Source organism: Pleurodeles waltl, chromosome 10 (assembly GCF_031143425.1).
Source record: "Pleurodeles waltl isolate 20211129_DDA chromosome 10, aPleWal1.hap1.20221129, whole genome shotgun sequence".
In the NCBI taxonomy this organism is placed as follows: domain Eukaryota; kingdom Metazoa; phylum Chordata; class Amphibia; order Caudata; family Salamandridae; genus Pleurodeles; species Pleurodeles waltl.
The window spans coordinates 984,096,731-984,122,299 of record NC_090449.1 but is presented as its reverse complement, the minus strand read 5'-3'; the positions used below and the strand labels follow the sequence as shown (position 1 = coordinate 984,122,299).

General features: G+C 41.2%; 1 protein-coding gene across 1 annotated transcript in view; it reads right to left on the bottom strand.

Annotated features, from left to right (window-relative positions):
* Positions 1 to 25,569, bottom strand: part of THSD7A (thrombospondin type 1 domain containing 7A) — a 934,571-nt gene that overhangs the window by 663,069 nt on the left and 245,933 nt on the right. Inside the window, exon 2 of the mRNA XM_069211831.1 lies at positions 22,847 to 23,678. Coding sequence (XP_069067932.1) covers positions 22,847 to 23,678 — 832 coding nt within the window. The remainder of the gene's footprint in view (positions 1 to 22,846; positions 23,679 to 25,569) is intronic.

Below are 25,569 nucleotides of genomic sequence, written 5' to 3'. Positions count from 1 at the left end.
ATGTATACATCCAGCACGTCTATAACACATATGCACTGCCCAGCACTGTATCAGTCCTGTATTGTACAATTCACAGCCACACATATACCCAGTATATGTATATAACACACACATGGACCAGCACTACATGCCAATCCCATGTAGGCCAGGGGTGAGTTAAGCATACAGCAGCTGAATTATAAATGAGGGACCCTACAGGTCTATCTCCAGTGTCACAGGTATAAAGGCCTGTTTACTCCTCTTAATTACTACACGGTATGCTCCCACCAATGCGCTCATGCTGCTTAACTAATGGCAAAGACAACAGTCTTTTACCACTATGAGGATAGCACTTTTGGTGCCCTTCCTAATCCAAAAAGACCACAGTCCTTAGACAAACCTATGTCAAGGCACATACTCATGATCCGTGCTCACCAATGACTACAAAAATAAGCATCAGGGGTCCAGACATCTTTGCACTTGGGGCACTAAGGGCAGGGAGTCAAATACATCACCTTGCAAGGGATTTTGCCATCCCAATACTTCCCATTAGGCAGTCCAAGAGTTTTCATTTATTCTTCAGGGAGGCATACAATCGAAGAATCAAACTTCAACTTCTAAACTAAAAAAAAATACCTAACCACATTTGATTTGTCTCCTACTGCAATATTTTGTGACTTGTGTCACAACTTGCCATCCATTTATTGATGGTGTTATGTGATATATATGGAAACAATTGAATGTGGTTCTCAAAAAATCCAGACTTGAAACCAATATAATAATTTTCTGAAATGTTGCTTTGATAAGCTCAGGTCTCCTAAGTCCAAAAATGATAAGTAAGTAGGTCTTCTTTTGTGCGAGGGTGCAGGATCATTTCTCATAGCAGGCTTTGGTCCTCGCGTGTTTCTTCATGGTAACAACTGCTGAGGCTGGGTCGGGGCTTTTCAGTGGCTGCCCTTGTCACATATGACACATTTATTATCAAATTCTCAAAAGATCAATAACATAGCCTCTGTAACTCGCCCTTCAATACCCCATCTACAATCCCAGCAATGAACTATACGTCTTTTAAAACAATGGCCTAAAGATGGCATAAATAGCACAATTTCTGCAGCACTACGGTGACACCAATCATTCAAAGACCTACCCACATTACATTCTGAATAGCCCTCTTCTGCCATTCCCTTCTTGTAGTTTCTGTAATGTAACATTAATTGTATTTTATTGTGCAATCCTTGTGCCACAGTTATGCAACAGTTATCAACTATTTGTATTTGTGCAGTGGTCTGAAACAGTGTACGTCTTGTGTAACAATGTGAGACTCCTTTCAAATCTGTTTTTCCTGAGATCGAGTTCCATCTCCTCAAAATATTGTAACGAAACCTCTGCTCTCTTGCCAAGGGGCATGGCTAGTTGTACCAAGGATTAACATGTGAGGGCAGCAGATAAGGCCGTTACTGTAGATGCCTTGAGACCTTAATGCTCTGGTGATTAACTCACAAGGGATGCATAACTTGAAGGACTTCTCAAAAGAACAGAAGTCCTACATATTTAGTTTGCACGACCACTCACATAATTAGAGTGCAATAAAGAGGTGCCGTGATCCATTGCACATACTTCAAAGTTCATTTAGGAAATCTGTACACTTTCTAAAATAAATGTAAATATTACGAAAGAAACATAGCATAAAATATCAGAATTTAACATAATATAGCATAACTTGAAAGAAGTTTACATTATTTCGGTTCCTTCTAACACTAGTTCCCTGAAGCACAGTAAAACTTCAGTATAGTTACATGAGTTATCAGAATTAATAACAAAGAGGCAAAATATGAAAAGAAAAGAAATTAAGTGGGTATGAAATAATTTGAATAGAGGTGAATGCATTGACCCTGATTCACAAACGGACTTATGACTCGTAAAGTTACGAGTGTTGAGTCTACGCACTCATGGCAGAATCTCCGCACTTGGGGCAGAATCTCCGCACTGCGGTGCTCAGTGGAAATTCTGCCCCTAAGTGCAGTGTATCCGCACTCATAACTTTACGAGTGGTAAGTCGCTTTGTGAATCGGGCCCCTAGGTCATAATAAGATCCGATGATACATATATTTAAGTTTTTGAACAACTGTTCATTCTAGTTAAACTGGTATAGTAGCAACATCATGAGGTCACACAGAATATCCTGCTTGACAGTCAACTTCGTTAGCAATATTTTTCCGCCCAGTGATGTCAATAGTACAGACCTCTTTTGCTTATCCATAGCTTTATTTTCTATCCAAAATGCTTAGTCAATAGGAGGATAAAAGTTCCACAAAATATCTTCTTTAGGAGGGTATTTGAAAAGGTTGACTCCTACAAAAATTGCAATGTCGTGGACCATATATCATTATATTTCAATAGACGCTTTGCATTATATGTAGATATAGGAGCAAAATACATCTTTGTAAAAAACGCTTTACATTGCATATAATTAGAGGAATTATTCTGCTATGTAAAAACTTGGAGTCACTGAAGTGGTAAACAACCAGGTTGTCATCCTTTCTCAAACTTTTTATAGAGACCAAATAAGTCAAAGCACAAAACAGCAAATTCTATCCGAATGCTATACTATTCTAACAATAGTATCAGTGCAATTATCCAAATATACTCTACATGGATGTCAATCGGTTTTATTGCTTAAACAACGAAAAACATGAGCTAATTGATAAGAGATACTGACATGCATGTACAGCTCCAAAATACATGCATAGCTCCAATTTATTAGATAAAACCCAAATCAAGTCTGTACAAAACAAAAAAGTCTCTAATGCCTCACAGATCAACGATTTGCTGCACGGATATGGAAATGGAAATGAATAGTCTAACTTATTTACATAAACTTTATGCCATTTTGTTTCAAAACAAGTTAAATAGTCGCACCCTGGACTCATTCAGGAAATACTTCTAAATACTTCTAATTTTAATCCTTAGTAATACTCCTTAGATGTGTTTTGTTGTTTGATTCCATGCCAACCCCTGCAAGTCTTTCTTGTACCTTATACACTGGACTACAGAAGACAATTTCTTAGTTTATTTGTGAGGTTAATTCAGTGAAAATGGAAGGAGTTTTCTCAACTACTACATCATGTGAAAACAAGAAGATGACAATGTAAAGATCTATACCTTGAGGGAGAGACCTTCATCGAACCACACACATTTAGCCTTGTTATATTGTTATGTAATGTCATGTTATAGTTATTTGCATAGTTCACTAATTGTATGTAAAGGTATCCAGGCACTTTAGCAGGAAGCCACTCAGCTGATGACTGGAGAGGACACTCAAAGATTCAGGTTTTCAGTTCTAATGTGGAAAGGCAAGTCATTCCATGCTTTGGGGGAGAGATAAGAGAACGCACGGCCACTAGCAGTGGCTTTGCAGATGTGGGGTATGTTTGAGAGTGATAGTCCATCTGAGCAGGGGTGTTTCAGAGGTTTGTAGAAGTGTATGTGGCTGTTCATGTATGCAGGGCTGGTTTAGTGTGGTGCTTTAAATGTGTGTATGAGAAGTTTGAATTGAGTGCGTGTGTGGCTTGGGAGCCAGTATACTTTCCTGAGATGTGGGGTGATGTGGGTGAAGCCAGGGAGGATGAGTATGAGCCTTGCTGCAATTTTTTAATGGTCTGGAGCCAGGTAAGAAGACTCTTAGTGATTTCTGCATGGAGCGTGTTGCGTAGTTGAGTCTGCTGGTGATCAAGAACCAGGTTTTCCTGGTGTTTTCTGGAAGCCATTTGAAGATACTTCGTAGCATCTGCAGGATGTAGAAGCAGGTCACTGTGTTTACTTGAGCGTCATTGTTCAGCTGGTGTCTAGTAAGTATTTTTCTTGTCTCCTGGTGGTTCCTTCTCCATTTCCTTTCCAGTTTGTTGCACTGTTGTTTTGTTCAACCAGCTGGCTGCTTCCATGTTCTTCTTTGTGTGTTGTGTTTCTGGATGCTAGGGAGTGAGCTCATTTTGTGATCCATTTGTCTAGGTTTATGATGTTGCTCTTTAGACTGTTGGTGGTATCTAGTTGATTCAGGAGCAGGATGTCTATGTCCTGCTGGAGTCCTGGATGCTGTTCCAGCTTCCTTTTACTGTGTTCATGGTGGTGGGTCCTGTTGGGCAGGGAATGCTGATACAAAATTGGATGATGGTGTAGATGTTCAAGGTAAGCAGTGTGGTTACTGTGATTTTTATGTTAAAAGTGGTAAAAATGAAGTGAAGGATGTGTCTGGCAGAGAGTGTTGGTCTGGTGATGTGTTGTGATAGTCCTAAGTTCTCTATGTTTACAAGGAGACAGTTGATGCTGGAATCACTCTTGTCTTTAAGGAAGAAGCTGAAGTCTCATAGTGGCATGTAGTTGCTGACGTCAGTACCAAAAGGGGCTATGATGTCAGCTAAGTTGTTGGCACAAATGGCTCTACGTTCTGGCAGTTGATATATGAGGGTGCCACTTAGTGTGTAGGTTGCTGACATTTGTAGGTGTAAGTCATGATGCCCATGTAGAGTGTTGCAGCTTTTGTGATTGCAGTTCAGTTAAAGAAGCCTTTAAAAATTATGGCAATTTTGTGTTGCTGGTCTTAGTGCATAAAACTGTAACCTGCAGGGATAGCTATGACAATGTTGGGAGCTGACTTGGGTGTTAGCCATGTTTCAGTGAGGAAAAGTAGATCTGGAGCATTGTGGTGTAGGATGTCCCAGATTTCCACGGTGTGTTTGCTGAGCGAGTGGGTGTTGAGGAGCATGCATGAGAGCTTTTCTTGGGATACATGCTTATAGGTAGATTTGGAAGGTGCATTGTTGGCGTGTGGTGTAAGAGTGGTGGGTGTTTTGGTACAGGTGAACTGACAGTGGGTGCAGGTGAACGCCCCTTCCATGTGGTACATTAATTCATGCCCATGGACAGGAGCCACTCTGTTAAGGAGCATACTGGGGTGGAAGGAACAGGGTTTGTGGTGGTGGGCATGGGCCTGGCATTGACGGGCGCAGACAGCAATCCGCTTGGTGTGCCGGCAACACCCCAGAGGTACACTCGCTGGTCGCATCCTCTGCACATTTACATTGTGGTGGATGCTTGGGAGATGGGAGGCCAGAAAGAGAGTGAGAACCAAGTAAAAAGAGTGAAAAAGTGTACAAAAACAACCACAAGAGGCACGATATAAACAGTGGGAAAGAGCAAAAATGCAAAAATGAAGAAGTGCACAACAGGGTCAGAGAGAGCGTGAGTAAAGAGCAATAGGACACAGAAGGGTGAGAGAGAGTGTCAAAAGACAGCAGAAGGTAACAAGAAAGACAAAAGTCAAGCAAGACAAAAGAGGTAAGAAAGGCAACAAGCAGAAGCCTAGGAGAGGTGAGGTGAAGGACAGAAGCACAAGCATGAGAGAGAGAGACGGTGCAGGAGAGGAGGTGGGAGCCAGACGTTGTTGGAGCCAGATTCAGAAGGGCCTTGACAGAGGACTGGTCCAGGTATGTCAGGGCCTTGGTTACCAACACAGGATGCAGACTTAACAAATATCTTCTTCCAAATGAGGAAGACCTTGGGCTTGTTGCCATTCACTTTTAGGAAAATGCTACTCATCCTCTTATGGGTAGCAGAAAGGCATTTTGTCTGGGTAATTTACTAACCTGAAACATTCTGAGGGAAATGCAAAATTAGTTATGTGTTATCTGTATATCTCAAACAGAACATCCATACAATCCTATCAGCAGGCCCAGAGGATTTACGCAAACCCTAAAGAGTATTGGATATAGTAAGGAGACCCTACTGTCTAGCTTCATTGAGGACAATGATGTAAGGTGTCAGACTAAAATTTCTTCAGGAATAAAAATAGGCAAGAATCTGCACTCTACGATATCACAACTTTCCAGAAATGATGCTGTATAACTATTAGCTTTGTTATTCCCTTTGCCAAGAGATTTGTTTTCCCTTAACAAAGGTTTTCAGACTTTCATTTAACTTCTTCAAGTGAACAGTCTTTATTATTTGGGCCTTTGGAAATGAAAATTAATCACTGCATTTCATCTTTGAAACACTGTCATCCTTCACAGCTTATGGAATGGTAGGTTCCTTCTGACCGGTGGTGGCTGAGGATGTTTGAATAGGCTGGGTGTAAAAGTTGGTAATTAGGATGCTGTAGTCCAACTGTTATAAGAGTGGTTTGGGTGAGGTCTTTCCTACAGTTTGATTATAGTAAATGCCCTTTATGTTCACGGCGTGTAAGGTGAGCCTCCAATGGCAACAGTAGGTTATGCTGATCACAGGCAATGTTTACAAGAGTGTGTTGTCCACATGTGTCCACATGTGTATTTGGAAAACATTGTCTCTGCATGGAGGCCTATAAGGAAATCCAAAGGTTTGCTTTCATGATTAGTGTTCCGTCTACGCTGCTCAGATGAATACATTCTCCCTCCATCTTCATAAAAGCTTGTCTCCTGCACCCACCCCAAGACACAGGGTGTGTCCCCCAGAACCAGGAGATGGAAATCGCCACATAGGAAGGGGCTAGAGCGGGTCAGCAGAGGAAATCACTACCAAGAAGAGAAAAGCTTTACTATTTTTCATCTCACATGGCAAAAAAATGTCCTTTCTCCACCTTAACCTTATCTTTTATTCTAAAGCCCCAAAATAGATTTTGGCTATATATTGCATATCAGAAACTGAACAATAAAAAGTAAGCTACAATAACCCTGAAAAACCTTGTCATGCCAACTCAGATGTAAATGTTCAGACAGAATAGTGTGTTAGCTTCAAGGTGGCAGTGTATGAGTCAGGACAGTGAGATTTGGCTTACAAAAAATAAATAAATCTCACTTGCCTCCAGGCCTAAGAAAAAATTGGCTATTTTATGCTATTTGCAAGCATCACCACTTGTGCGGCCTATAACCAGTAATATTTGGAAGTTGTTGCATAGACTGGCATGTCAGCCCCATGCAGCCAGTCTTTCCTAATGCATGCAGGACCGCGGGTCTATGACCCACATGTAGCAGCCAATCTAGTCACTGCTGTCATGTTGCTTATAATAGTAAATAGCATGAAAGCATATCTAGGATTATCGGGAACCGAGGAGCATAGCACTTCAGCAAAGCTCTGGGGCTGCATTTGTAATTCCCACAGCTCCCCGAAACAGAGTGAATTGCTGTGTCCTTAAACAATGTGTATTATTTTATTTTTAAAGGGGCAGGGCCATGGTCGGATGACAGACAGTGTGCATATATGCTTGGCCGGCTGTCTCGAGCCAGCCAAACACTGGGGCACTGAGCTCTCTCCAACCCAGCACTGTGTTGTCGGGCTGGAGAGAGCAGGAAGAGACTTCCACTCTGCCTTGGAGCACCCATCAAGGGTGCTACACCCAATCCAAACTCTGCTCTGAGCAGCGTCAGGATTGCCCACAGAGCAGGATGGAAGCCTGTGCCTGTAGTGCAGCTGAGGGCAGTGGTGCGGTCAAGGTAAGTTGTTTTTTTTATTTTATTTTTATTTTTGATTGTTCCCCCCACCCCCACCCACCTCATCCTGCCAATTGCTTTAATTCGGCAAGCCCAACACAATGGTAGGAGAGAGTGTGTGACTCTCACTTTTCGAAGGTTCAGTAATGGTGGTACAGAGGAAAATCATTTTGATGTAAAACAAAGGTGAGGTAACATGAATCTGCAATGTGGTTGCTCATGGGGTAGTGGGACCACGCCCCTCTAGATGATCAACAATTTGTAGCTGAAAAAATTGTGATCAGATTGCCAGGACGCTACCATTGCTTTTCTCCAGTCTACAAAATCTCAGTTGGCTTGGCCTATTTAGGGAATAACTTTGGAATGTATGTTTCGATTCCTGTATGGACAAATATGTGATGTCATTGGGAACTTTACAATTTTAATTCTCTCAGATCACTATTATACATCTCAAGAAAACGACATTTTCTAGACAATGGTTATGCAAAGGAAGTGTTGCTACTTTTTTAGCCAGTCATCCATTCAAGATGATATTTCCATGTGCCATACTCAGCAATAATTGACCTTGTGTCTATAAGGTTGAGCTTTGATAGAGTGTGGCTAGATATAAATTTACAGTCACTGTATTCCATCTGAATGGAAGTAGAACTTTTTTGATTAAAAAACTACAAGCTCATACAGCAGATAATTTGGAAAAAATAATTTTGATGTGAAGTGTTGCAAATATAATAAGCAGTACAGCGGTGGAATGAATCAGTATCTGCTGAGTGGAACAGGGGTCCATGGAATGGTCTTCACGAGCACTATTACAGTAAAGACATAAAAATAAAAGCCTGTACCCATGTTCCTTTGAAATGAAAATTCACTGACACTGTAACTGGTGCATACATTCTACAGCAGTGATTATCAGACATAAACGTAGTCTATTTTGAAATAGCTGACAGCACTTCAATTAACCTCATACCACAGGAAGAGGGCATTTTATTTATTCAGACTAAGAGGGCGATTGACACATGTGAAGAAGCAAGCACCAACCAAAGTGAAATGGAGGGGAGTGGATGACCGTCATTTGATCCCTATGACAAGAGTGAACTGCAGGGAAGCATCAATCCCACTGGGTGTAAAATAAGAGAACCAGTAATAACAGGTTCCCTCTAGCAGGACAGCAAACATACTGAGAAATCACAAAGTCAACCTACAAAGTAGGGACTCAGTAGACAAAGAAAACGAACAAATTAAAGGAATACATCAGTGATAAAAAAGACATGACATGTTTATTAGACACGGACACAAGGTAGGATGCAGAAAAGAGCGAATGGGGTCGTACGCAAATTAATGTTAGGTACCTGCAAATAAAAATAATCGTTAAATGCAGTAAAAGAATACGGTAACAAATTGGAAAGGTTACAACTTTGAAAATTTGTTGTGTATTATTTGTTCTGCCTTACCTCCCTGCCTCATGAATATAACTTCATTTTTAAAAATAAACTGAACAATTTTATATTTGAAGTACCCTCCTTCAGGGAAGCATGATTAGTTATTACACAAATAATAGTCAAACAAGCTATAGGGCCATATTACGAGTTTGGCAGTCCGACCTTCAGACTGTCAATACAGAGGTCTGGAGGCCATCACCAACCTGCCGGCCTCCAGACCGCTGTATTATGATGTTACCGTGGGTCTTGTGGGACAGTCAGGACAGCAACACTGGCTTTGGCTCTGAAAGAGAGCCAAGGCCAATGTAAGCTGCACTGACTGGGCTGCCAGCACAGTCAGAATGCACAGTCTGCCATGGCAGACAGTGCGCATTACGAGTGTGCTGACAGGGGAGGGGGGGCTCCACTGCCCATGACATGGGCATGGGCAATGCAGGGGCGACCTTTAGGCCCTGTCTTTGTGTTTCTGCCAGCCTTTTTCATGGCAGGCACCCCACCATGAAAAGGCCAGCGGAATGCCAAATCATGACTAGCACAGCAGTGCTGACATCGGCACCACCAAGCTTGACCAAGACTTGCACCACCGCCAACCTGTCGGGATCCATGATCCTGGAGGTGGCAGCGGTCTTCTGGCAGTCCAACCACCAGCATCATATTCTGGCAGTCGAACTGCCATGGTTGCGTGGTCAGACTGACACCACGGGTACGGCAGTCCATGTACCACCATACTCATAATGAGGCCCATAATATTTTGAAAATCTAAAATAGGAGCTGTTATAAGAGGTTTATGTAACACCCACAAGTTTGTAGGTTTCACAATCATTTTCCATGAAATCCCACTCTCAAAACACATGGAAGTGTAATCCTACCAAAAATGGAAATAAGAGTGCTTGCAATGCAAACAGGGCATGGAGCAATCCCATATTTAATGTAGGAAGAGATTTTCCAGAAAATATCAAGGAAACTGAAACCACCTCATTCTGGAGACCAGATTCTCTTTTAGAAAATTGTATTGTGACCCTCAACAGCTAGTTTCCATCAGCTGTACTTTATTTACACTGATGTATTATTTGCTGGTACCTCCATCAATGGGTCTTAGCTCCACCAATTCGAAGAGTCTCTTGATGTAGAGACATGGTGGGATCTTTGAAAAAGTGTAATAAAATAAAATTGCCTCATATCTCAGAAGGGTGCCATTTTATTAAGAATGGGATAGGGTTAAGATTAAAAAAGGAAAGTTGTGTTGGGGACGGGTTATACATCCTTCACATCTACAAGAGCAGTCGACATGTTTCAGCGTAGTGGCGCCTGGTTAGGTAGTCAGCTTTCTGCTATCAACTAATAGTACATCAGTGCAAATAAAATACCACAGTACGATTTTATAAGGGTCTCTGGTATTGAGAATGGTGTTGTTTAATCCCCTTGATATTCTCTGGTATTGTTAAGGAAGTTGAGTGAATCTTTCCCAGTATGCTTTTTGTTTTCCCTTTTTGATTATTTTCAAGGAAGGTGTTTCCCCACAAGATTTCTCATTAAGGCTCAATCCACAGAGTGTAAGTTTAGGGTCAACTGGTGGATTTCTCTTAGCACATGAAAGTCCTAAAACTTCATTCAACATGTGTGCTGGGATTTTTTTGCGCAAGGGGAAGCAGTCAGAAATCCCATTAACCCCTGGCTTACTAATGGAGGCACTATTTAGCACACCTGATTCCAGGGGATATGAGTTTTAGGGGAATGACATGCAGATTATGTTGTTAATGCACAGAAATCTGCATGATATTGTATGCTTTTTACATTTAACAAGCCTTGACATAGCAAATAAGGATTTACATTACTTTTAAATGCATGAAATACACTACCACAATTTGCTAAGGAAAAAATATTGAGTCTGTCTTGTAGAATTATGAATACATTTTTCTAATTTACACATAAAAGGGGTTTCTGAAATTAATATTCTCTGTATAAGGTATTGCGAAGTTCATAACCTTTTTCACCATTTGAACTGGTGAACATCTGTTATTCAGCGCCAAGATGCCTGCGGGTGAACGTGCGCTTTACAAATACTTATGTTATGTTATGTTAACTGCATGTTTGCATTTTCCTGCAAAAATAGTTTTGAAATTATATTTTATGAAGCTTTGGCTTAAAAAAATATATTATACATTTTCCTGCATTTTAAAAAACATCAAAATAATGGTCACTTTTATAGATAATAAGATGGTACAAAAGTGTAATTTCTAACTCATTTGGAAACATTATGCAAAATGCACACATTAAAAACCTTGTTTTAAGAGCGTATTTTCTTATGAGAAAATTATAGAAAGTTTCCGCAAAGTGCTCCTTCAAAAATCCTACATCTTATTTTTGTGTCTCAAACTTTTTTCAAACATAAATCTACTTGCTTCATTTATATCTACGCATACGTGCCTACTAAAACAAAACTTATACAGTCCGAGAAGGGAACAAGTCCTTGGAGACAGCATGGCCTTGTGCCAGGAAGACCCTAAGAGTTACTATTGCTTCTCTAAAACAAGAAACAAAATTGCTGAGGCCTCTTCCTATGTCCTAGGGGTGATTTCACACCCCTCAATGGACATCAGCAGTTCAAAGCCTCCAAAAATGAGCTGCAGATCCACTGTTTACAGTGGCTCCCAGCTTATTTTCCCAGCCAAAGTGTGATATTGGTTCCTCACTCGGGGATCGTGTGAAGGGAGCCAATATCGTGTACCACAAAATGGCACTGTGTGAGTTGGCAGATCAATGTAGGGTTGCAGATTGCAAGTTCTTATCTTTTGCAATTATGAAGTTTGTGAATTTTGCAAAAGTTCAAATAAACTAATTGCAGTTTTTCCCATTTTTATTTTTTTAAATACTGAAAAGCACATGATGTTCACAAATCTTCCAATGTTTGAAAAGAAGTTTCACAAAATATGTATAAGTAAAGTAACCTAGTTTAACACACCTGGATAAAATCTACCTTTTCTACATGGCAACTCTTGATTTTTAGTTTTTTGCTGGAGTCCATATTTTTGGTGGCTCTGTATTTTCCTGTGGAACAGCTCTTGTGCTCTTGTGCTCTTGTGCTCCCTCTTTAAAAATGGTGAAATTGCCATACTCCTCATTGGTATATTTAACTTGCCTATAGGTCCCTAGTATGTGGTACAAAATGTACTGAGGGCCTAAAAGTTAAATACATTAGTGGACTGCAACACCTATTGTGTCATCCACTATAGAGGAATTGCTATAGCATGGCTTCAGGCCTACCGCTGTAGTCCCACTGTATCAGGGCAAAACATGCACTGTCACCTATCAAAATAAGTCCTTTTTGACAGATAAAAACTTCCCTGTTAAATGTTAGTAAATCACCTGTATGTAAGCCTTGTAGCCCAGGGTGAAGCCGATTTTTTAGTAACCATTAATGAAAAATAACTTTTAGAAAGTTACCCTTTTTCTGCCTGAACTGGCAAAAGGCTAAATATCATAAACCTCTGTAACTCAAAGCATGCAGTCGTGGTTCGGCTAAGAAGCACAGGTCCATTCACAATCTGTTCCAACAATATTGTGCCCTGTTCTCCAGTTGCGACTCCTACCAACCTGCTATCCCAAATTTCCAATCATGAGGAGAGCAGGCACATTAATCCTGGATCTCCTGTTGATCCAGTATTTGCTCTGTGTTGAGTGTGTTGCCTCTTTCAAAGCATTTGAGGATGCTAATCCAAAGTAACTATCAATCCAATTCTATAAACTTGTTTTAATAATTTCCTTTATAAAGCTTTCATTTCAAGTAGACCCAGTCAACACGGTTCGTTCCCTCCTCGGAACTTCATCAGGGCATATAGCAGTATTTGTTCAAGTCCAATCATACATACATTCACGGGTACTAATACGATTCTCTTCCTGTCTTATTGGATCTATTTTCGGCACAGGTTATGATTCTGTCAGCATTCTTGACCCATGCCAAAAATACATTCTATAAGACAGGAAGTTAATGACTCCTCTGAAATCCACAGAATATGCAAGGTTGGGGGCTGTGGACATTCTTTTGCAAATTACAATGTCAAATCCTACTTGGCAGGTTGTTGAGCCATATGTAACATCCTTAGGTCATACTTGAGAGGGGGAGTACAGAAGGCCAAAAACAATTCTTATGTACCCACTGTCTGGTTGCTGAAAGACTTTGCTTTTCTCCTACTAAACTTCTATCTCTTGCTTTGTTGTGTTTACAGTGCCTTCTTCAACCTGGAGGATTTTAGTGTTATATATGGGCATATTCTAGGATTATCATAGTATACCCAACCATGCCACCAGACCTCAGAGCCCACGTTTAGTGTAGCTGAAGATTTTTGCCATATTGAAAATGCCTTGACACATTACATTTTGGGCCTGTTTGGGTAAGGCATACTGGAACTACTGAAAAAGTGGGGAGGGTTGACCCTGTGAACTTTTACCCTTTTGATTATGGCGTGCCCAGAAGTTACCACACCCCTTAAATGGTTCCAGGTAAGAATGTGACACCGAAAGGCACACACTTCAGAACACTTTCTGGACCTCTGAAAGATCAGAAGAGGACTGGACCTGATGTCTGTGACCTGAGAGGAGCCCTGATGTAATGGACCTCCTCCCTCTTGAGCCCAGGACAAAGAAGTAGACTTCAAGGATCCGTTGGCTTAGCTTCCATCTGGTTAAAGGGAGACAAACAGCTGCAGATGGTATTTTACTTGAAGTACCCAGCTGACCAGTGGCAACTGGACCTAGACTGGACCTTTTGGTTGGCCTCTGCTTGACACCCTGTAAGTCTCTAAGTTCTCCCCCTGAGGTCCTGGGGGGCTTTAGAATTGTACTCTTGCAATGGAACGGGACATAAAAGTTTACGTCAGAGGTATAATCTATGGTCAGAATGAACCTGGTTGGTCAACCTCAAATTGCACCTAGGTCACGGTCTACAATGACCATTGATTGTCATTGATGTGTTGTGCTTTTTGGCACTATTTCTACTTAAATCTTTTTTTTTAATTCATGTCACTTTGGTGTAATTTTGTTTATTCATTATTAATCTTTTTTCCTAATTTGGTTTATATTATTTTGCATTTTCATTTTTTTACTGTTTTGGCAATGCATAAACACTTTACACACTACCCTAAGATATCCCTTTCAGCACTGTACCATTGCTACCACAGTGCTGGCCTCAGGTAAACTTTGCGACTTTGAGGTAGGTAATCACCCACCCCAAATATTTATTCATTTTCTGACAATGCCTCAATGGACCTTGCTTGTATAAACAATCATATATGTTAATAGGTTGGTAGAGGCACTGCTATGCTACCCTTTATGCTGGTTTCACAGCCTTTGGCACTTGTATTTGAAAGAGCATTCTCGTAGCGGTAACAGGGAAAATTTGCATATAAAATAGCTATCAGAAAAATACCAATGAGGTATTTACTTTCAAAATTTGTATAGGATATACTTTGAAGTACCTCACCTCTGGATGCCCTATCTCTCATACTGGACTACAGGGAAAGTGAAAGAGGCCATTTAGTGAACAGCATAACATTAGGTGTGAGAATCCAAAAAACACCATCAAAAAGAGAAACATTTTAGAATCTTCACTCTTTATGTTGCGGGATTTCTATGCTCTCCCTGGCCCTATGATTGAAAATTAGAAGCATAGAATGGCAGGGGCATAGGGTGTTACCCTGATGTAGCAGAGGCACTGGAAATCTTCTAAGCCACAGCATAGAGAATTCAAAGGCCCAAATGCGTCTCTGCAAATACAATCACACATTTTCCCCATCTTTATTGATATTAGGGAGTTCAAGTTATGGCCCAATATAAGACATTGGGGTATTAGCTGAGGTTGTTTGTTACCCAGCTCAAATAATTGTCACAATCCTTGTCAAAATGCATTTCTAAAGTCACTAAATAAATCTGTTCTTAACCTTCTAGTAGCTTGGCACAAAGAGGTCAGGCTTAACTTAGATGCAACGTGTAGAGTATTTATGCAGTACTCAAACAGTAATAAAGTGGAAACACAATGCAAGAAAAATCACAAATCAGTTTAGAAAAATGAAGCAAGTTACTCCAATGGTATGAAACTAAAACAGTAAAAATCCAATAAGTAGAACCAGAGATAACAAGTTTTATAGATGGAATTCAAAATAGTGCCAAAAATGCAAAATGCTAGCTGAGTTTATCTGGGCATGTTAGACTGGGTCAAAGTAGAAAGTTAAGGTTGACCCGATGCAGCGCAGGTTGGGTATAGGGACCAGGGTTATCCTGTTGGAAAGTTTACCTTCTGACTTAGAAACACTTGAGGATGAAACGTGGCCATTGATGAGTTGTCGGCAGGACAAGCTACAAGCTGGCTTTAAAGCAGGGCCTGACAACACTGCATAGAGAACGGGGTCCAGGTGAGGTTATGGACAAAGATGTTAAAGTTCTGAGCAAGAGACGACCAAAGTATGTGCCCAGGAATGCCTTGATTCTTATCAAATGCTGCTCTGCCTAGGTCCCTGTAAAGACGGAGACCGGCAGTAACAGGTAATCATTTTATTCTTAGATAATGCGGGTACATTACAGGAGCAATGTCGGAACCGCTCCGTTCATCCCGACTGCTTTCTTCTAACCGCCACCTCCCGAACCCCCGTCTCGTAGATCGAATGTCAACCTTCCACATTCGATCTACGCACCACACATCTTCCCCTCTTATCAACAACAACAAAAACAATTAACATACTTAAAATCGGGAAAATACATATAAGAGAAAATACATAATACATGTACTTCTAAAGAAAATTATTTTTTTACATTGAATTGGAAGCATTCCCATTTAGTTAACTTCCCATCACAAATTCATTGAAATGCCTTGGTAATTTCCTTTCTCTCAAACTTTTACGAATAGGTATCACGTCATCCTCCTGATTCCTGGATTCAAGACAATGGGATTCACCACCTCCTTCACCTCTGTCTGACCGCGCATCCTCGTATCCGCACAAATATCCACTCTCTTCATCAAAATCTTCACACACAGATTCCTGGGGAAAGTTACTTGCTTTAAACAAACTCACATGCCGCAAATTACGTACTCTTCCATCCTCAAGCTGAACTGCACCATTCAATACCTTCACCACTTTCATAGGGCGTGACCATCTCGCATTCCCTTTATTTATTAGCCCAAAATTTTTCACACGTACGTACTGTCCAACTGCCAAGTTTGGCATAGTTTTTCCACTATTGATTTTGCTTAAAACTTTGTTTTGATACTCTTGCACCCGATTTTTCACAGAGCTAAAGTCTACCCCACCAAAACTTCCTTGCCTTCTGTTCATCAACCACCAAGGGATTAGTTTAGAAGATGGTTTCCGACCCCTCAATAACTCAAAAGGTGTTTTCCCAGTGACTGAATGTGGCGTAATTCTGTATGATAACAACATATTTTGGATGGCCTCCTTCCAAGACAAATTAGATTCTAAAGCTAATTGTATAGTGTCTTGATAACCTTGTTGAACCTTTCAACCTGACCGTTACCTTCAGGATGGTATAATGACACCCTCACATATTTACCCCACAGCTCTTCAAAAAGGAACTCATCTTAACAGAAGTAAGTTGTACACCATTGTCCGAAACAATAGTTTCAGGAATTCCTTCCCTCGCAAATACATCTTTTAAGAATTGGATCACAGTATCAGTAGTTATATTGCCAACCATACGAACCTCTGGCCATTTGGAAAAATAATCAACTAAGACAATTGCATACCCTTCCTTAGCAGGTAAGTTAACAAACGGACCCCTAAAATCAATTGCAACTTTGCGCCACGGGCCATCTGGCAACTCAACCAACTGTAATGGCACCACTAATGGTTTCACAGACTTGTCACTCAATACACACTTACCACACTCTCTTACCCAACGATCTACCATACCATCTAACCCCGGCCACCAAAAAACTTCTTCGATCTTCCTCCTGGTACTTGCCATGCCACCATGACCTTCATGTTCCAACTTAACAATGGTATCACGCATACCATAGGGAGGCACAATTTTATCCCCTCTTAATATAATGTCATTCGACACAGACAATTCCTCTTTAATCTTCCAAAATGTACTGCTCTCGCCTCGTAAACTACGTTCTGATAGCCATCCTTTCAAAATAAACTCTTTCACTTTCAACAAAACCTCATCCTTCTGCATTTCTCTCATCCACACACATTCAGATAAATTGTCATGCACATTCCCATTTTGCAGAAACATAACATCCTTACAAGTGAACGCAACATCGCACTCTCCATCATCAATTTCCTCGGCACTACTAGGCGATAGTGGTAACCGAGACAACCCATCCGCCACACAATTACTTTTCCCTGGAAGATGCAAAATCTCAAAGTGATACATTTGTAATTTCGAAGCCAACCTTGCCAACCTAGGGGTGAGGTTCCTTCCCCCTCACGTGCTCAAAATATTAATCAGAGGTTTGTGATCCGTACAAATTTTAAATTTGCACCCTCATATGTACATCCTAAATCGTTGCACAGCCCACGTAGCGGCCAATAACTCCTTCTCAATTACAGAATAGTTCCTCTCTGCTTGAGACAGAGTACGAGAAGCATATGCGACCACCCATGTGTCTCCTTTCTTCTTCTGGGACAAAACCGCACCAATACCATATGCGGAAGCATCTACTGCTATAGTACATTCAGCAGTTTCATCAAACGATTTGAGACAAGGTGCATTGACAATTTCTTCCTTTATTTTCGAAAACTCCTTGGAATGTATCTGTGTCCAGCAGAATGTCGCATTTTTCCTCAGCAAGGCACGGAGGTTCTCCACCTTGGATGCAAAGTTTTCCACAAAGCGAGAATAAAACTCTGCTAGGCCTAAAAATTATAACAATTGTTCCGTGCACCTTGGCTCTGGAGCCTCACTAATAGCTTTGATGTGACTAACCTTAGGTCGAATACCATCCTTAGAAATGATATGACCTAAATATTCCACGTGGCTCTCTCCAAATTTGCACTTTTGATCCTTAGCAGTTAATCCATAGTCACTCAGTGCTTGCAATACTGCTTTTAAGTTCCGGTCATGCTTAATTCTGTCGCGACCATATACTAAAATGTCATCCTGGAATACCTTTGCCCCCTTAACATTCAAAAGTATTTTGGACAATTCCCTCTGGAAAACTGCAGACGCACTAGCCAATCCAAACGGCATCCTTTTGTACTGAAACATCCCTTCCGGAGTAATAAAAGCTGTACAATGTTTAGACTCAGGACTTAAATGTATCTGGTGATACGCACTCGCCAAGTCAATGGTTGAAAATACAGTAGCATCTCCAATAGACGACATCAATTCCTGCAAATTTGGTAAAGGAAATGCATCTATCCAAATTGCATCATTTAGTGCCCGCAGGTCAACACACAACCTGAGGTCCCCACTGGATTTTACCGAAATTACAATCGGAGAAACCCAATCGGAGCACTCAATTGGTTCAATAATATCATTATCACACAAATTCCTTAACATCTCCCTCAATTTTTCTCTATAATTCAAGGGAACATTCCTCAACTTCTGCCTTATAGGAACAGCATTCTCCTTTAATACAATTGTATGTTTAAAATTTTTCATACTTCCCAAACAACCACTAAACACGGTAGGAAATAGTCCCTTTATATCATGATACAAATCATTCTGCGACGTATCCATACTCACAATGTACACTGGCGGAGTAGCATTAGGGTCCACCCTCAACCCCAATTGACATATATGTGGCCAACCCAGAATAGTTGCCCCTCCTTCTGCCACAAGAACTTCACCTGAACACTTCTTTCCAGCATATTCGATTTCTGCCTGTATTTTTCCTACAATAGCAATTTTATGACCAGAATAACTACAAGGACTGGTTTTTGTTTTTTGTAAACTCCTTCCAGGCCACAACTGATTAAATAGAGACTTGCCTATTATAGTGTACCACGCACACGAGTCCACCATGACCTCCACTCGTGCACCGTCAATATTTATATAACACTTCGGAAATTGAAGCTCTTTTCCCTTAATGTTACGCTCTTGAATGCTTAGTACCAAATTTTGAATTCCTCCCTCAACCTCATCATCATCCACATTCTCCACAACACAACTCACTTTTTTTCCGAAACTTCTGCAGACGCGTGCAAAATGTCCCTTTTTTTTACATGCACTGCAATTTTTCCCAATCGACGGACAACCATTAAAATTTGCAAAATGCGAACTGGCGCCGCATCTAAAGCACACTTTAGTATTGTTGTACATGCTAGACTTGTTATCCCCAGATTTGTTGTCCCCACTACCAGCCCGGGCAACTATTTTTTTCTTATTGTCCATGCATTCCCTGTTTTTACTTACAGTACAAACGTTGTCACAATCTTTAACTTCCCTCCTCATAATTTGTATGCAATCTTCGGTAATCTCAATGCTCCTCGCCACTTCAACAGCCATTTTTAAAGATATTTCCCCAGAAGACCAAAGTCTCTCCTGTATTTTTTTAGATTTAGTCTTCATTAATAATTGGTCCCTCAAAACTTGGTCATATGTCATATTGTCAAAAGCACACGTAACCGCTAAGCCTCTTAACACTGCCATATACTGGTCAATGGACTCATCAGCCTTCTGTTCCCTGGAATAAAATTTGTATCTTTCCATGACTACATTTATTTTCCGGCCATACCTATCCTGTAACTGTTGTAAAGCACATTTATACACATCTACCCCATGCACATTATCTACAGGTGGTAAATTTTTAAATTCCCTTAACCCTACAGCGCCCAAACGATGTTTAAGCAATGACAGGTGCCTATCAGGTGAACATTCGCCCTCTTCCAACACATCAACATATGCCTCAAATAAATCCAACCACAATTCCCACTGAATGGGCGGATCTCCTGGTTCATTAAAAAAAAATGGTGGAGGTTGAATACTAGACATTCTGTAATTAACTATGTCCTATATCAATAATCACTGAATGCAGTTGAACAATACAGTTTTTCCCTTTTTCCCTTTCTTTTTTTTTTTTTTTTTTTTTTTAAAAACAGAGTCCAGTCACAATAAATTCCGGCACATCCAACAAGTCAAATGTATAGATAAAAGGTTCTTCTTGTAATCATAAGCACAAGGTGTGCCTATCACCGTATTCCAAATTAAACGTGCCAAATTCCTTGTAATTGTATTTATTGCACACTAAGCGTGCCTAGTTCCTTGTAATTGTAGACAATATTTGCATGCACGAGGTCTATTCCTTAAAGATGGCTGCTAATTTGGTATTGTGTTCCTCAATATAGATTAAAAAGATCTCTGAAGAAACGACTTCAAAATGGCTGCCTCAACTGTGTTGTTCACTCTTTAGAGTAATTCGGGCACACTCCAACCCATAATTCCTGGCGTAGTTGCAGATTTTTTTCCAGAAACAGAAATCTTGCCAATACAGGACATCCAGAGGTACTTAATGCGCCGCCCCTCAAGTTATGGAAACACCAGCAGCCAGAAAATCGCCATTGGACATCAAGAGGTACTTAATGCGCAGCCCCTCAAGTTATGAAAGCACCAGCAGCCAGAAAATCGCCGAAAATAAAAGCACGATCCTCACCTCCGACATCGCTCCTGCCCGCCTCGTCACCACTGTAAAGACGGAGACCGGCAGTAACAGGTAATCATTTTATTCTTAGATAATGCGGGTACATTACAGGAGCAATGTCGGAACCGCTCCGTTCATCCCGACTGCTTTCTTCTAACTGCCACCTCCTGAACCCCCGTCTCGTAGATCGAATGTCAACCTTCCACATTCGATCTACGCACCACAGTCCCAATGATGCCCTCTGCATTTGGGCTTAAAACCTTTTATGAAAGTCAAATCTCTTTTAGTGGGGCAAATCAGCAAGCTTAGGCAGACTGGCAATTCAACATGGATAGCTGCAGCTTCAACTGTGATTACAGTTTCTGTCAGTTCTCCAGGCAGAAATTTGCCAAAAAGTTTCTAACTTCCATTTCTTGCAGTTTGGGGGACTGGAGGAGTACACTTTAACATAAGCCACCAGTCCAGTAAATAAGGGGCACCACATGGGGGTTAGACCTCACTCTGCCAGAGGCCAGCAGCTGGGTCCAGAGCAAAGCCAGTTGGTACTGTCCATCTGGGCAGCTGCAACGAAACGGCCTCTGGTGGCTTGTTTTTCCCGCAGCTAAAAAAAGGTCAGTCAATGGACACTTAAGTCACTTTTGAGATTCTGGGTTCAAGGCAAGCAGGACCTGTGTTCCTTCAAGTTTAAATGAGCAGGACATTTCTTCTTATGATCTTCACATGTCCAGGAGTGTTCTTAGGAGAGGTCTATGGGGTCCACTTTTATGCTAAATCCTTTGTGGACCCCCTGCAGCCATTCTGATCAGATTCTCTAATCCCAATGGGTTTGTGACAGCCTGACTAGAGAATCAAAATGGTGGCAAACTCAGGTAAGGCTTCAGTGGCCAGTCACAAGGCAGACATCCTTCGAAACTTAGGAAGTACAGTCCCCAGGTCATCTTGCCACCCCACACACAGAGCCCTTTGTCTCCAGTCTGGGAGCAATTCACATCTCGCCACAGGGGAGCCATCATGGGTCAGGAAATGACAACTTTCTAAAAGTGTATTTTCCAAGATAGCAATATAAAATCTGACTTGACCATTAACCTTAAATTACAAGTAAAGCGCTTGAACATTTTTTCTACCTATTCTGCGATCTGAAAACATATTAAAGGTAATATCAATAGGCACTATTAAGGTAATAGTGTAAGCCAGTGTTACCTTAAGTATTAAAAAGGAAGGTTTAGGACTGGCAAAATATTTGTTTTGCCAGGTTGAAATGACAGTTTAAAACTGCACACCAAGGCTGCAATGGCAGGTCTTAGACATGTTTTACAGTGCTGGTAAGTGGTGCAATGAGGGCTGCAGCCCTCAAGTATAATTTTATTTATAAGCCCTGGGTACATGTGGTACCATATAGTAGGGACTGACAAGTAAATTAAAAGGGTCAATTAGGGGTACGCCAATTCCAATATGTTTTATTTAGGAGAGCACAAGCAACTTTACCTCTGGTTTGGCAGAGGTAAAGTGCGCAGAGTGCGCAGAGTCCCGTAGTTAGCAAAAACGTAGTCAGCAATTAAAAACAAAATATATGGGGGAAGACCAAGCACAATATGGTAATCTCTAACACCCATTTGAAGAATGTAGTAAAAAGATGCTATAAAGATGTCAAAGCAAACATTTGTATATGTGCATAGCAGCAAATAAAGGACAAAAAACAGTGAGATCTTTGGCTACCAAATCACTTCTTGCTGCCTGGGAATCTTTTCTTGAGCTCACCCCTCTACCTTGGGGTGGTTGTATTTTGCCTCAAGGACAGGAAGATGTTCAATATTAAGAAACTTTACAAACGCTAGTCTAAACTGCAGAGTAATATTTTGGAGTTCACCATTTTCGTCTGCTCCTAAATCCTATTCTGTATTAATTCTCTGGCAGTGCTTTTTTATCACAAAGCTATTTTAATTGTATTTGTAATACATATATCCCTACGATAAGCAGCAGATATGTAGAATTGGAAGCGTTTTTAAATAGCGTGCTTTCCATTCAACCCAAAGAAATTGCTGATTAATAATTAATACCTTGTGTGAAATGGGGCTAATACTGTTCTGTAGAACACACTGCTGGGGGATTTTAAGTGTAGAAAACAGTTTTCCGCAACATATTATAAATAACCTGGGAATACATTGCCTGACATGACCTCAAGAGTACTAAGACGCTGTTGTGAGGATCTAAAAACAAGACAAAATGACGATTTGAAAGCATCGTGCCGCGTTTGGGGGCACGTTTTAATGAACCGACAAAGTGAGCTTGGGCAGATCATAAATAAAAAAATAACAGTTAAACATCCAATAAGGATACGCACAAAACACAATTAAATATGATTTAAATGGACTTACCTGAGTGCAGCGGTTGTCCCATTCCGGTGCGTGCATGTGACCAGCCGTGTCTGATATCCAATCTGTATGTCCCAGTACTTGTTTTCTTGCCTGTTCTGCCTGTTCCGGTTCCTCTTGTTCTTGATGAATTCTCTTGCTTCAGGATCCTTCACGGCCTTCTCTCTGTCCTTTCGCCTTTCTTTGTTTTTTGCGCGTTTTCGTGCCTGCCTTATATGCCTTGAATGGGGCATGGTGCAGTCACTCCAGTGACCCACGTGCAAACTGTACATGTTTTCCTCCCCGTCACAGGGGCTGGATTGGCAAATCTGAAATTCTGTCAGGTTGGGACAGACAGAGCCCCCAAAGCGAGCAGAGGCGGCCACATGTCGCGTCCTGTGCTGCAGGCCGCTGCCGCAAGTCTTCGAACACTCCGACCAGGGCGAGAACTCGGACACTATACAGTCATGAGGACACGGGATGAGGCATCCCTGTTCCAGGCGGGGCTTGGGCTCAAAATATTCGCAAATGGCATCCTCTGCAGCAGCTCCGTTTGATTTCAAGAGGCACGTGACGTCTCTGGTTTGGATCCCCTCATCTCCTCTGGTGCACTCCGCGGGCTTCTCCACGCTCTTAGAGAGGACGGGCTGGCATTCATTCCAGCTACCCAACTGCCAGTCGTACAGCTCCTTGTGCCAGTCACAGACCCGGAAGCAGCTCTGTTGGTTGTCCGGCCTGTCTGTTTGCTTGCAGTTTGTGTGGAGTGTTGTCCATCCTTCGACATGTGCGCACCACACGGCCCTTGTTTGGATACCACCGGGTCCACATTCATCTCCCATGCACCTGCCCCATAGACCTATAAAACAGGAAAGCAATACGAGGGCGTTACTCGAAAGCAATATATGCTCATCACTCAAAACCAGTACAAGCAGGTGACTCAAAATCAATGTTAGCAAATCCCCCCGACCCCCACCGTTCACATCAAATCACAGCGTCCCCCTAAATGTACAGCTTTAAGCAGAAGGTCAGCAATTCCCTTCCGGACTATAAGCGAGAGTTCAATTTGACCAGCTAGAAGTAAACACTAGAGATGCAACATCCAGACCACCACGGAGCAAGGTGTACATAATTAAACAACTGCATCTGTTCCAGGCCCTGGGTGATTCCACAAACATTTGCCTTTACCTTAATCATTTTATAGTAGGCCACATATCTTTACGGAGCAGTACCTTTAGAAGGATTCTCTTTACTTTTTAAATGTAAACATATTGCAAATTTAGAAGGCACTCACGTGGTGAGTAATTTAGATTCGTTGTGTCAATCGTTCCCCCAGTTGTATAAAATAAAATCTCAAGCTTCAGTGTGGCACAGGGGGCATATACTGCAGCAATGTGATTGGAAAGTTCACTTATGAATGCAGAAATACCACCGAATGCTTGCATTGCCTCTTATGACGTTTTTGTTTATGGACAGGCTTATAGGAATTTTAGTTGGACTTTTCTACAAAACTAGGTGAACGTGTGGGAAAAGGTCTCTGGGTAGTCACGTACTCTGATGTCAATGACAGGATTACCTGTATTTCCACCGTGGGAATGAGAAGTGAACATTCCAGTTTTAATAGGGGTGTGATGGGAGCATGTAGTCCATGTAGAAAACTATACTTTCTAAAGAGAAAAAAAATTACATTGGCTATTACAGATTTGTGTTACATTTCGACATGCAGAACATTCCATGTGTGTGAATTCGCCATGTATTCGTTTTATACTTTCGGGTACTCTCAGACATCTGTGACTAACAGATTTCCTTGAGTATTTCTGGGATGCTTTAAAAACATCGGAAAAGTAAAAAAATGCTCAAAGTATAGGGATAAATTGTTTGTACCAGGTTTCCAACTTTTCAATATGCATGAGATGGTAAGTACATGTGGTGGGGAAGGGGGACAGACAGTATGGAGATATATATTCATTTGGGGCAGTACGGCAGACGGAGGGGATGGGACGCTGTGTGTGGTCAAGTATATTTTTTTGGAAGGACAGAACCTGAAGCATGCGGTCATCACGGAACATATTTTAGACTTTTTATACACATTGTATGTAGGGGGCAGCGAACCATAGGTGGAGATGGCAGCAGGCAGTTAGAGGCCCAGTATAACTCTTGTGGTGGACATCAGTAAGGTAGACATCATACATCACATCACAGAGGTACCTAATACTGTTGTATTGTCTGCACTCTATGTCTGTAATCATAGTAAGTAAGCAATGCTAGTGCAATCGCTTAGGGTCAGCTACTATGGACCCCCAAACGCTGGCAAATTGTATCCAAATACATCCACATATTACACAATTTTGTGAGCACCCATCAAAGCTCATACACTTTCAATGCATGTTAAGCCAATATTAATCCATCAAAGGACTTATATTTTCCAAATGTCTTCAATAAGTCTGATTTGTATTTACTTATTGTTCTTTCCAATTTGGAGGGAGCTCAAATAAAATATTCGTTTCAATTTCCAAGACTGCAAAAAACATAACCGTACCTCAAACATGCATTGAAAGTGTGTGAGTCTTGGTGAGTAGACAGAAGCTTTTTTAATAGGTGGGTATCATATATATGATTACCCAATAAAAACTTTAACTTGTTTGAACACTTCATGGGGAATAGGACATGGACACATGGTTGGACAGGTATCATTTAACGGTATATTGTTCAGTATCAACACATGGAAGTGGTCCACTTTGTGTCTCTCA